This window comes from Apteryx rowi, unplaced genomic scaffold, assembly GCF_003343035.1.
Source record: "Apteryx rowi isolate R43461 unplaced genomic scaffold, aptRow1 scaffold_149, whole genome shotgun sequence".
NCBI lineage: Eukaryota > Metazoa > Chordata > Aves > Apterygiformes > Apterygidae > Apteryx > Apteryx rowi.
The window spans coordinates 821035-834732 of NW_020447741.1; the positions used below are offsets into that span (position 1 = coordinate 821035).

The 13698-nt window shown below is 39.7% G+C and overlaps 2 protein-coding genes across 5 annotated transcripts in view; one reads left to right on the forward strand and one right to left on the reverse strand.

Moving 5' to 3' along the window:
• Positions 1-9561, forward strand: part of GREB1L (GREB1 like retinoic acid receptor coactivator) — a 65903-nt gene extending 56342 nt beyond the window's left edge. Inside the window, exons 27-31 of the mRNA XM_026058590.1 lie at positions 765-992; positions 3303-3444; positions 4592-4792; positions 6623-6761; positions 8708-9561. Of these exons, the coding sequence (XP_025914375.1) occupies positions 765-992; positions 3303-3444; positions 4592-4792; positions 6623-6761; positions 8708-8871 (874 nt within the window). The 3' untranslated portion in view covers positions 8872-9561. The remainder of the gene's footprint in view (positions 1-764; positions 993-3302; positions 3445-4591; positions 4793-6622; positions 6762-8707) is intronic.
• A 2813-nt stretch (positions 9562-12374) lies between these two features.
• ESCO1 (establishment of sister chromatid cohesion N-acetyltransferase 1) overlaps positions 12375-13698 on the reverse strand; it is a 40596-nt gene continuing 39272 nt past the window's right edge. For 3 of the 4 annotated variants that reach the window (XM_026058591.1, XM_026058593.1, XM_026058592.1), the window contains exon 12: positions 12375-13380. In XM_026058591.1, coding sequence (XP_025914376.1) covers positions 13233-13380 — 148 coding nt within the window. In that variant the 3' untranslated portion in view covers positions 12375-13232. The remainder of the gene's footprint in view (positions 13381-13698) is intronic. The other variant, XM_026058597.1, reaches the window with a different exon arrangement.

Here is a 13698-nt window from a genome sequence, read left to right on the forward strand (position 1 = left end):
ACCCAATTTTTATTCAGAGTCCAAGAACTGTAGAATTGGCATTAGATATACAACATAAAAATCAAAAACCAGTTCATCTTTTCCTTGCCTCCATCTGCCCCTCACTGAGACCTGCAGTAAGACTGTAAATTTGTCTTGTTGACTGTCAAACCCAGGCTCCTGCTGCTGCGCACTTTCACCTGGCTCTACCTTCACACCCATGTCCCATAGTCAGTACTATCAACAAACCCCTGCTAGTTCTCATCTTTGCCTATAACTACTCTGGCATTTAGTGACTATTTGGAGTGGTTTCTCAATATTTTGTTTCCCTGATTTGTTTTGATTTATGTTTCTCAATGAAAACAGTTTGAGAACTTTAGCTTTTTAGAAGGCATTAAGCCATTGCTCTTCTCAATGTTTTCCTGTGCTGTCATTACAGGAAAAAAAAAAAGCCTTCCAGAAATGGTGCATAAGGTGATTCCTTTTCTATCTCTAAATTGTTATATAAGACCTAATTCTGCTTAAATGCCCATTTTCTTGTGATGACTAGGTTGATGGCAGGGATAGGATTAGTTGGCCATAAGTTTTGCAGTTGTTTAAAAAATGTGAACATGTATTCATGTATATATTTTTACAACATCTAGAATAGAGTCTTGATTGTTAATGGGATTCCTTGGTCCTGTACCTATAAATATATCTATCTATATGTATGTGTGTAAATATAATGTATGCTATATAATAATAACAAGCCCAATTTGTATGTTGTATGTGATTACGTTCTGCAGTCAGTCCCTGGAGCCTGAGGGTTCCAGTAAGAACGTGTCTCTGAAGAGCATTCTCCAGCACATTGAAGCCACCCCCAAAATTGTTCATTATGCAATACTGGGTGTTCAGAAATGGAACAGCAAGCTGAATGCCAGGAAAGCAAAAGCTCCGTTCTCCAGATGCCACGTGCATGATTTTATACTGCTCAACATAGACCTGACCCAGAATGTGCAATATGATCTAAACAGGTAGGCAAAATATATTGGTGGTAAAATATGTTGGCGTGATAAGAATCTGGCCACCGTATTTCTAAATGCTTTTGAGATAAATAGGATGATCCTGTCTAAAGTATGAGCCCATAATCAGGAAAATAAACACAGAGTGATGTATGCTGCACTTGAACAAATAAGGCACCAAACCAGACATAAACTCAGCCAGAGGAAATGTTGGTTGAATAATCATCCTGCTCCTGCTGCAGTTTGTCAGACTGAGAACTGAAAGACTCTTTTGCACTCTCTCTCCAAAATATGATGCTGTATGCCAGGAAAAAAAAAACAGGAGTGAACTTTTCTTCTCATGATCAGCAACTATTTGTTGAGTAGGTAGGACAGGATTTGTGTCACCTATTGTAGTTCAGTAAGAATTAAACCTGTACTTTCAGCTAGTTGTCCAGGCCCTCTCTGCAGGGAAAGGACCATTTCCAGAGGGTGATTCAGGCCATCTGTTGTAAACATCTAGGGCTAAAGGTGTTTAGCTAAAGGGCTGAGGGCTGAGTGTAGATTGGGCTAAAACGCTCCAGGCAGTGCTTGCATCTCTTTCAGCTACTATTTAGGGAGACTAGCCAGATAACTCAGATTATCATTTTCATCTAATATTAAGTGAAGACAATCCAAGCTTACAGTTTCTAGGGGTCTCTGCTACTACCCAGTTACTACTGGAAATCCTTACTGGCCTGGCTAGTTTCTTTTCTTGTAAGTTGAATGTTTGATCCTTGCAGAAAGACTGTCTCCTGCAAGGAAAAAAAAGTGTGTGAAGAGAAGCTGCTGAAGTGAGATGGGTGACTAACCCCAGGGTGAAGAGACCGTGTTCTGTTCTTTCTCCCCTGTTACACAGCAAGAGCAACCAGCCCCGGGGTTGAGCATGGGAGGGTGTCGCTGTTCTCTACTCAGATGATCCTTTGCATTGCACTAGTGCCCGCAGAGGAGGAATGATCTACATCTAAATGCAATGACTGTCTGCTGTGGTGTGTAAGGGCTGGAAGGAGCAGAGCTGGGAGAGTGCTAAGGTAGTGATCGTGGTGGAGGATGAGAGCCAGATGAACTGAGAGAGACAAGGGCAAGAGAGGACTGAAAGGACAGGACTGAAAAAGCAGGGATGAAGGAAGAAACTTCAGGATAAAAAAGTAACGGGGAGACCAAAAATAGAAGAGGCCAAAATGGTGTCAGTCACAGGAAGTGCATGGTGCTTCCAGAGTGTCTCTGTAGGAGCTAGGACCCTACTGGTAAGTCTAAGCTGCATCACTAAAAGCAAGAGTGTAGGAAATGACTGAACCATTGTTATGTCAAACACCATGAGGAGAGATTCCTTGGATTTCTTTTGAGTCAGCTCTTCTCCTTTTTGTCTCCTGAGTTTGAAATAAAACAGATGAACGGAATTAACTTTCTGCTACTTCCTTCCTTTCTTTCCCCCCTCCTCACCTCGCTTCACTCTAAAGCACTTGCAATTGGTCGCTATTAGCACAGGGCTTTACATCTAGTTTTCATCACAGATTGAAGCAAAATCCAACTCCTGCTCAGCCAAGTGAGTTTGGAATAAACCCCCTCTTCATGAGCTACAGACAACCCTGGGGCATCTCATCCTGGGCTGCTGCTGCTGTTTTCCGGGATCCCGTATGTTTGAGTGAAGGAATTGTAGCTCGTCAGTGCAAGCTTGGTCAATGCAGGCTTGGCTTCCAGAGCTGCTGATTTCATGTTCTTTGGCTGGTTGAGTCATGAGATGGGAATCAGCCCACAGAAGCAAGCATTACGTCTTAGTATTTTGCCATTAGTGTCTAACTAACTGCTGCATCTCCAGTAGCCAAATATTTTTCAAAGCCACCCTTCTCCCCGATACCAGYTCATAAGAACATATGTCAAATAGAAAAGGCTTGTTCAGAAATGGAGATTGGTCACCATGGCACTTCTGTCAGGTCTACAATAGGAAGAAATATTTTTAAAAAGGAGGGAAAAAAAAGAAAAGGGAAGAAATGATTGTTGCCAGTACCTGGTGAGGGTGAGAAGGCTGCCCAAACTTTGTATTGGGAAGAAACATACATGCACACAGAGAAGTGAAGATTTGTTTTGTCTTAAGATCATCTGCAGGTGCTTTTCTACACCAGGAGCACATTGAAGAAGTGGATGTTAAGAACTGTGTAGGAAATTTGTATAGGAACCGTATCAGATTGTCTGTAAAAATCACTGCTAAGCCAGTCCTGGTGCATTTTAGCAGCCTGTGTGTGAATGCTTGGTTATTCATGGCAGCAACACAGCTAGTTTAGTGATTCTGTGTTTAATGTCCAGGTATTTCTGTGAAGATGTAGATTTTAATCTGAGGACAAACAGTAGTGGCCTGCTCATCTGCCGCTTCAACAACTTCAGTGTCATGAAGAAGCATATTCAAGTTGGAGGACAAAAGGACTTTGTTGTTAAGCCAAAAATCATGGTAAGTCTGTATGTACGCTCCATCAAATGTAAAGGGTAAGATCAGGACCTGTTTCCTGTAGAAATACTGAATTTTCTGGCCCTTTAGATCTGTTTAGTGCTTGGTTGACATCTAACTTTCATGGCCTAGTCTGTGGTAGGGCTGACACACTATAAATAGAAAACAATAGGATGTTTTGCTAATTATAAATTATTATATAATTATAAATTATTAACAGTAATCCTCCTAATCTGTTGGGATTGGAAAGAGTTTGGTTTTAGCTATTCACTGATTTATCTGATGGAGGGAGCATGTACAGGCATATGTTCTGATGAACAGCAGGCAAGTTGTCCTGTGCCTTGTTTTAGTATTTTTAACATAGGCATTAATCTCTAGCATCTGCTAGTTTGTGATGACTTTCAGTCCTTGAACTTGCTGACAAAAAGAGACCTGAGTAAAGGCACTGAAAATAGGAACCTCCTGAAATCCACTTGGGAAATCCAAGTATTTACAAAAATGCTGTGGAGATACTGGATATTTTATACAGCATGTGTTACACCTGTGCTCTGTTAACTGTACTGGCTTTAAATGGAGATAAATTTCAAAGTGTTGGCTTTACTTCAGTAAACCAGTCTGTGTTCATGGTAGTTTTAAACTCTTCCCACACCATCTCTTCTTTTAAAAACTCATGCCTGTATTTCAGAGTATATTGACTAAGTGCCAGATTTGAGTATTTTGGGAGGTCTTTTTCATTGGTTCTGAAATATTCTTTTCTTGTGGAATTGGTAATAATGGTTTGATATGTGATAACATTCTTCCCTAGAAAAAGTTTTCCGCGCATCACACAAGGAGGATTTCATTTCTTATACCACATGGGAGTAAGAAAGGATGATAGATGTTGTGATAATGTAAACTCTGTATTTTTATATCCTTCTTTAGGCACTGAGATATCCATGGAGGTCCTTAGCAACCACAGAACAAGTAATTCTTTTATTTCCATGCAGTGGTACTGCGTTAAAATCAAGTGGAGATTTTTGATTCTTTCCCCCAGTTTTCTCTCTTCTTGCCATGTCGTGGTGATACTCTCCCTGCCTGGATTAACTCCTGCAGAGAAGATGCACTTAGTAGTAAGTGGGTTAAAGGAGGCCTCCCCTTGTTTTCGTTGCAGGTTTCAGACACCTTGGCATCGATAATGCCTCTTCAATACGTCTGTGCCCCAGACAGTGAGCATACGTTGCTGGCAGCCCCATCTCAGTTCCTTCTGGAGAAATTCCTTCAACATGCGACGTACAAACTCTTTCCAAAGGCCATTCATAACTTCAAGAACCCTGTATTAGCCATCGACTGCTATCTGAACATCGGACTTGAGGTACAAAATATTTGCAGGGGAAATGGGAACCAGTAAATGCAAACCTTTATGTTAACATCTTGCTTCAATGTTGAAAAATCCTTCTTATATGTTCCCTTGGCATCAAGGGTAGAGTTTGAAGACTTTGACCTAAAACAGTGAGACTCCAGTGTTTGAACTAAATGACAAACTCCACTAGTCAAATACACAGCCCTCTAAACTGCTTCTATCACCCCACAAGACAAACCACGTACAAGCTCCAAAACAACGAACAAGGTTAACAACCTCACCCAGCAACCAAAAACATTCCCACCCGTCAAGAATAAAGCATAGTTACATCTCTAAAATCTAACTAGACAGAGAAAACACCACCCCAGTCAACAGTAGCTACCCCAAACTTTCAAAACTCCACAAAATCCTCCACTACAATCACAACAAAAAGTACTAAAGCAAACCCAAAATTATAACCTCAGACACATCAATCCCCCCAAGCCTCAGGAAATGACTCAGCTCACAACACAGAATAAACAAAACCCACTAACATCCTTCCCAAATAAACCAAAAACAAAACCAAAGATACAAATGAGACCTAAACTCAGCAACCATCCACACCCAACAACAGACCCCACCACCAAACCAAGCATTTCATACAGAGGAGAAGGATTAGACATCACCATCAATGACCCTAGAACAAAGTAAAACCCCAGGAAAAAAAAAGAAATACATCATAATAATTCCTGCTTGGATCTTATCCAAGGTCTACAGTCTGAAACGCTGTTGTAGCTCTCAGCTGCCGGAACTCATAGTGTTGGCAGTAAAGCCTTTTAGCTGGCTGGTGTGGGCAGAGACCAGTGATGGGTCATGGACTGATGTGATTTACAAAGGAACTGGGCATGTCTGTCTGAAATAATATTTCCTAGGGAACAAAAACCCTAAAGTGATGCCATTCTTGAGAAAACTTGGTGTGCTGCATAGCTGTCTGTACAAAAACTATCCACAAAATTTTTTGATCATCTTCATACCCCTATTTTTACAGCTTTTTATCATCTGTATTTGATTTRTCCTTGCAGCAAATTTGTTTTGGCTGAGAGAGTTTCTGATGGGACACTTTCGTAGTGACTTGCTGCACTAACAGACGAGCTTATATTTCTGTCTTTTGTAATGCAGTCCTCCATTTAGAAGCTCCTCTTTTTAATTAACCTGGGTTTTTAGGGAAACTAAGTTTGTGCAAGTATGTCTTATATGTCTGTAAATGGGCAGATCATAATTTTTTAACCCATTGGTCAGTTTGAGCTGCATTTCAAGGCAGGCGAAAGTCTCACAGGGGTTTAGTTCTGACAAATTTTATGGAAGTCAGTGGCAAGATAGAGAAGAAACTCTTTAATACAGAAAGGTCGTCAGGGCGCTGAAACACAGGATTGCCAATGATGGGAAGCACTTCAGTTGAAGCTTGCAGACCTCAGCCCATAGGAAAGCAAGTTTCAGTAGTTTCAGTACTCGTGGAATTACTTATTCTGCTTATCATCAAAGGTGTCCTCATTAGAACAAACTAAATAATCTTACAGTTGCTATAAGCAGGTAATTCGCAGGAAATGAAAATGAATTACAGAGAGCCCTGGAATAACATGTGCAGGACTTTCTGACCAGACTTGAACTCAGTCTAGGAGTCTGTCTGTTGTGTTATTTCCTAGGCGAAATCTGATCAATACTGTTTTCATGTTAGATTTTATTGTTTACCAGCACCAGTTTACTCACCTGCTACCACTAATTTATATTCCCTTCCACTTAAAAGTCTTACTTAGGCATTTTCTAACACAGAAGTGCTTTCTGGCTTTTTCCCTTGTGTTTCAGGCGGCCATATGCTATGTTAGCTCCCGGCCGCACTCAGTCAACGTCAACTGCGAAGGGGTGTTTTTCAGTGGACTCCTGCTGTATCTCTGCGACTCTTTCGTTGGTGCAGACCTCCTCAAGCAGTTTAGGTTTCTGAAAGGTAATATCTGATTGCTCTCTTGGACATCCCTGTTGTTTTCCTGCGAAGTAATAGCACAGAAGAAAACTGAAAGATAGAGGAAGAAACAGATTCATTAAAATAGCTCCATTTTCACAATTAGTGCTGCTGCTGTTCTAAAAAGAAATAGAAGATAGATTGTTTATTTCTGGAGTGTGTAAAAACTTCTGCCCCTGTTAGAAATAAAGGCAGCTAAGCTTTGATAAACTGCATTCATTAAGTTACTTTAAATTAACATCAAGTGGAAATAGGTGCAGAAAAAGAAGGATACATGGAAATCAGTCAGTGGATTGAACAATCAGCAACTTGAAAGGAGTGTTTGGAGCACAGACGTTACTGATGAGGACAAGGAATTCTACTGCAGTAATCTGCCTAGAACAGAAATAAATATTCAGTACTGCTGATCGGGGCAGCTCTTACCTTAAGGACAGGGGGGTTTACCCCCACCAGAACTGCATAAACCTTGCCAAAAGCTGTCTTCATCACTCTTGTCTTAGTGACATGTAACAAGTTGCCGTAGGTATTTAGTAATGCTTAAATGCATTATGGAGTTCCTGTGTATTATTTGAGGTGACGTGCCAGAGCCTTATTTCCCTCTTGTGCTAAGTGAGGATGGTGCACATGCTAACAGGCAGAGAGAGGATGTCTCCAAGCCATCCCCAAGAGCTGTGTTTTTTAGCTTGCTCTTGCGCCAACCCATGGGCAGTGCACGAAGACTCAGCTCTACCACAGCCCTTCATGGGGATGCTGCCAGCATTGCCGAGCCCCCAGAGTGGGGCACGTGGCAGCCTGGGCTGAGTGCGGGCAGGCAGGCACGGGGGAAGCTAGTGGGTCCTGACACCCCCTGCCGTCCTGCAGTTTTGTGCTTGAAGCATGTGGGGAGACTTTGTTGTATAACTGCAGGCTTCAGCGGCAGCTCTAATGCTCTTTTTTGTATGTTCTTTTTTTTTTTTTTTTGTCGTACAATCTTGTTCTCTCAAAACTGTGTTGTTTTAAATATGCGCACATGTGCAAATACGTACAGGTTTACTACAGGTTACACAAGCTAAAAAGCATGAGAGCTGCCACTGCTCTAGATGGTCCAGGACCCCTGAGATTTTTGTTGTGTTTTGTTTCTTGGGTGTTTTTCTTCATGAAAAAGGTCAAGGAATGCCTGGCAGTAAGGGCCTGCCCTTGCTGAGATCAAGCAGAGGAGAGATCTGAACCTGAATCTTCCGTGGGCCACATGAGTGGGCTAGAGCATAAAACAGAGAAAGTCCTTAGAGCGTCTGACTCTCTTACTTTTTAAAATGACTACGTAGTGGCAACATCAGGTGGAAGGAAGCTTGCAAACTCGTTAAACCAGAGAAATTAGGGTTTTAGTTTGTTGTTCCTCTTGCAGTACTTTACTAAGGGAAGCTCTCATACCTGAGGGAAGTTATAGCAGAGTTTCTCAGGAGTCAGTTGTGGGACTGGTTTAGCTTAACACAGTGAGTCAGTGACCCTGTACAAAAGCAAGTACGTAACTGTGGGGGGGAAGATAGACTTTATTCTTTTGGCATAATTTGATCAGTAATGATTTAAGGATCTTGGATTCAAGTTAATTCCACATCTGTTCCAGTTGATGCTACTAAAGCCAGTTGGGCAGCTGTGTCCTGTGGTACAGAGCAGACCTCACACCGTGCTTCCTTCTCCTTGATCGTGCCATGTGTCCCTTTGTCACCTTGCCAATGGACACACGTGCCTGTATCTCAGGGCTCATGGGTCTGATCTGGGGATATGCAGTCCATTTCTTCATAGATTCTAACATGTTTATTTTGTTTTTTTTAATGAGAAATGTTCCTACCTAGTGGCAGAGTTTTGTCTTTCAAATATCTTTGGAAAATGAACCAAGAAAATAATAGAATTGTTCTTGTAACCTAAAGCTCTAATGTGTTTTTCAATTGAAGGTGCCACCCTCTGTGTCATATGTCAAGACAGAAGCTCGTTACGGCAAACAATCGTCCGCTTGGAGCTGGAGGATGAGTGGCAGTTCCGCCTTCGAGACGAGTTTCAAACCGCAAACAGTAGCGATGACAAACCACTCTATTTTCTTACTGGACGCCATATATAAGCTTTGATAAGACACTGATAACAAAAGAAAAAAAGAACTTTTTTTTTTAAAAGTACAATCACTGTGGAGCAAAGTGCAACCAATATTTATCTAGACTACTCTAAAGGATTCCCAAAATTCTAAAGTAGGCTTTATTCTTAGGTAAAAAATTATCACATCTGTTATAATTTAAAGGATCATGGATTCAAGTTATATTCACATCCGTCACAGTCAATGACACTAATTACATAGCCAACCAAGTTGTAGGGTATAGGAAGAGAATGTAATTTGGTTGAAGGTTTTTTTTTTTTTTTAAATATTCAGCTGAGCTAGGGAAGAAGCCGCTTTTAGCGTCCGCTAGCTTGAATGTGTTATATGAGACTCAACAYAGCATATGGAATTTATTGAAGATATGTGGAGGAGAGCCCACTGTTTCTCTTCAGATCTGTACTTTGGTACAGTAATACTCAGGGGTTTGAAACTACAATATAACTTAGCTATTTGTATTAAAAGGAATAGTCTTGTTCTCTGTGCAGTGTTAGTTTAAAATTTGTAATTGTGTATGTATTGAAACTGTCTTTGGCAAAATTTCCACAGGTGTTTAAAGAAGTTTACTACTTAAACCTGAACAAATCAGTAAAAGCAGGGCAGGCACTGTGCACGCAGGTTCTCATAGCAGCATAATTTTTCACCCCCTTAGTTACCTCCTCCTTGACTCCAGGGATAAAAAGTGAACTGCCCACTCAGCAAACAGGCCTCCTTATAGACGCTCTCTCTTCAGTTAGAGTTCAGAATAGCTTGCCAGCAACATACCCTCAGTTTCCACTCTTGTCAAAGTTTTTAAAATTTGTGGTTCATCCTCCTTTGGTTATGGAAATGAGTTCTGCTGTATGTCAAATGCCTTTGTGGGGTGCTTTATGCAATTTACTCTGTGTCCTTTTTCACTCAGCTCCAATTGGCTGCAGACCTAAGATCAGAAAACCCTTTTCTTTCAATTCATAACCATATGTGAATCAGAAAATATCAAAGTGTGCAGGAAGGCAGCACTGCTTGAGCTGGGTTTGAGAGACATAAGTGAGTCTGAAACTGGACATATTTTACGATGCCTAATGGCAAGTGGGGAGAGAATTCCTCATGAGCTGGGACTGCTCAGAAGAGACTCTGTCCAGAAGCAAAGGTCTTTGAATGCATCACCTAACACTGTTGGCCCTTTTATTTTGATTAACTTCTTTAAAATATTGGTTGTAGAGCTAATCATGCATTGTTCTTCTTATAACATATTACAACATGTTGCTGAATCTTGTTAAGTTGTTCCAGAAGGAACTTGGTGCAGCAGAATTTGGTTGTCAGGGTTAAATCAGAATGGTATTGTTTTACTTCTGCAGTTAACATTGGTTACCCAATTGATGTTCTGTATGTTACTAAAATAAAAACCTTCCTGATCATGATTCCCTTACCAAAAAGAAAAATGCAGCATGCTTTTAAGATTGATTCAGGAATATTAATTTAATTTACTCCCTGAAAATGTAATGAAATCAACATATCTCTTAACTTGACCTGCAACTCATCAGAGAAGGATCTGCCAAAGCTGCATTTTTTTTTAAACATAGTGTTAATTGAGCAACCTTTTTTTATCTTGTGAAGAGATGTTTACAAATGAAAAACATAATATATTAGACTGAGGCTAAAGGAAAGTGGCTTGCAGATGTCTGTGTTAATGTAGCTTAATTCTGATGCTGTAAATTAGCAACTTTCAAATGAACAACCCATTTCTTTAGATTCATTTTTTATTTTTCTTCAGATGCAACCTGCCTTATATAGTCTAACACTTGACAGAAGTAGGGATATAGAAGATGCTTCTTGAAGCTTTTGATATATACCTGAATGTATTCCAATAATTCTGTTTTTGCCAGAAGGGCTTAAGGTTGACCCAGAGTTTTAATTTGGTGTAAAAGTTCCAGGTATGAAGTGTTCAAAAATGGTTTCCTTTTTGTCTATTTGATGTTTGCACTAAGTTCTTAAAATTCCAGGTGCTGAGACTACGATGATGAGTCAGCCCTCTTGTGAAGCAGTGCGAAATTGTCCTGAAGGTTGAGAATTAAATCAGAAAGTCAGCATATTTGCCTTCCATTACCAAATAATTGTAAACCAACTTCTGTAACTCTTTCCAGTGCAGAGGCAGGGAGTTTTCAAAGTATATTTGAAAAAAAAAAAAAGCTCAAAAGTTGCAGGCCTGTCTAGCTCAAAGTTTTAGCTCACTTCTGGAAAGGAGACCATTTATTTGACAACTAGATTATTGCTATTCCCTTTTGATTTTAAGCCTCGTCATCAAGGCTCTTCTTATGAATGTATTACATTGGCCAGCATTATATTTTACCTGTAGATGTTGTTGTCTATTCACAGGTTAAATTTGAATGTAAACTAAGATTTAAAGAAAGAATCATATTCAGATGCTTTTTGCTTAACTTATGTAATTGCTTTTTGTGACTTTTGGAAGAGGGTTAAAAATGTTGCTTTCCTAGTGTAAAGTTTTCTTAACCAAAAACTTGGTGAATTTAGCTTCACTAGTCAGTCTACCTCATGTTATTGTTTATGAACTGAAACTGTCTGCAGTTGTGGCTATGGTATGTTTATAATGTGCTTTCATTAAATTTGAATATATTAAATTACCATTTAAGACTGCTTTTTTTTTTTTCCTTTAACTGTTACTTTGATGGATGGACAGGACAATATTCCTGCAGCTCTTCAAACATGAGTGCTTGCACCTGAGAAACCCACTTGATACTGCTAAAGTGATGCTATTAGTTGCCTTTATAAAAAGTTAATTTAGTACAATGCCAGTATTATAGATTTTACAAAGTGGGTACTTCTATCTGAGACAAGAGCTTTGTTTCAAACAGACGATGGGTAGGAGTAAACAAGCTGCAAATACCAAAACTTTTAGTCACCTTAATTGCAAGAAGAGCTGAAAACATATCCTGGTCTGGGCACCTTTAAGTACTGCTCTGGCAGGCACGCAGTATGTGTAGCAGTATAGTTCACAAGTCTGGTATTGTTTGTTTCAGACACAGTGTGAGTTCTTTGCTTCAGCTCTAGACTAAGGTTAAGGACACATGAATAGTGTGCAGGACAATATAAAGTACTGTATAATAACTGCATATTAGTTCCAAAATTAAAACCAAAAAAACCTTAAAAACCAATTAAATCTTTCCAGTCTCACATTAGGGTTTTAAGATAGATATTATTCAAGGATGAAATCACCACCTCTCTTTTTACTGTAAACGTGACAGCAATATTGCATTGACTCAAAGCTACTAGGGAACTGATCCTTGGTGGGTGAAGCTAATATATCAATTGTCAAAAAGGGAATTTTCACCTACCGCAGCAGGTAACAGTGCAGTATCACTGTGTTCTCCAAAGACTGCTTCAAAACACACAGTGCCTTTAGCTACTAAGGTAGTATTTCACATGCAGAAGTATAAAAACATACTAAACATTCATTCACACGTAGTATCAATACAGAGTAACCTTAAAAAAAGCTATCAAGTATTTTATTTTTAATCTATCTACATTATGTACAGATCAAGAAAGGCCACAGCAGTTTTTTCAACATACAAACCCTTTAAAAGAGGAGAGCTTTATGAAGGAGTGACAAGTATCAAAGTGAAGTCCACTAACAAAGGTATATACTCAGTACAGTACTTGAAGAAAAATGAAGCCTACGCCAGTTCCTTGGGGGGGCTGATTCCACCTTTTAGTCTACAACTAATTTTTGGAGGGGGATAAAAGTTTCCTATGTTGCTGGCACCCAAGTTACTCATGCACCTAGTAATGCATGTAATGCACACTAGAGGCAACCATACCATCTGTGAAGATTATTACCACAACTACTGCACTRTAACGTTTCTGGCACTGATGCAATTGAGGATAGTCTTGAATTCTGTCAAGCAAGCAATCTTTTAACTGCGTTACCCTGCTTCTAGAACTGGTGGGAGGAGACCAAATAAAATAATTTACAGTACCAAGAAGCACTGGTATATCACCACATTAAGAACTTCAGCATGTACTCATCAGCGAGACTATAGTCTTTGCATTAGTTTACAGTCCACTATGAACAATTTTCTGCTGCATGTAAACATGACTAACTAGATAAAATACAATCAAACTTTTGTAAAAGTTAATAAAATATCTTTTTTTTTAAAAAAACAAAGTTAGCCTATTACTGCATTGTTTACAATTTTAATAAAATAGTACAACCTTTTGGTTGTTACCAGTCCTGAGTTCGCTGTAACAAAAATGGCCCTGGCTTCTGCTTAAGGTCTGCACCAATTCAGTACATTTTGGCAGAAGTCTCCAGTAACTGCTCCTGCAGGAGTTCCGTTTTAGCTGTGATGCTGTCCATTGAGGAAGTTATATACTAGGAACTGGCCGGTGCCACAGTACTGTGTTGCAAAGAGTTTTCCATCAGGAGTAGGGTCAGAGAAAGCAATTTCTTCTTTACTTAAGTATGAGCCATATATGAAGTTGCTCCTGTTTAAAAGAAAAAGTTAATTAATTACTCTCAGGAAACAATGCAAGAAGTATTTCTTACCTGGAAAGTCATCTTGCCTCAATGCTTTAAGGTCTGTTGATCCTTACATTTGTGTCTTCATTTTCCATGGAAGTTTGGAGTTAAACAAAAAAACTCCAAACGAAAAAAAACTGTTTCCATCAGCTTCTCTCTCTCTCTCTCTCTCTCTTTTAATCCCTTATCTAGTCATGTGTTCCAGAAGCGTTTCTATAAGGGTTTATGTGGGAGAGCAACTGGAATGTATTGAGCTGTGCCTAGGGGTGGATGAAGAGCGAGTC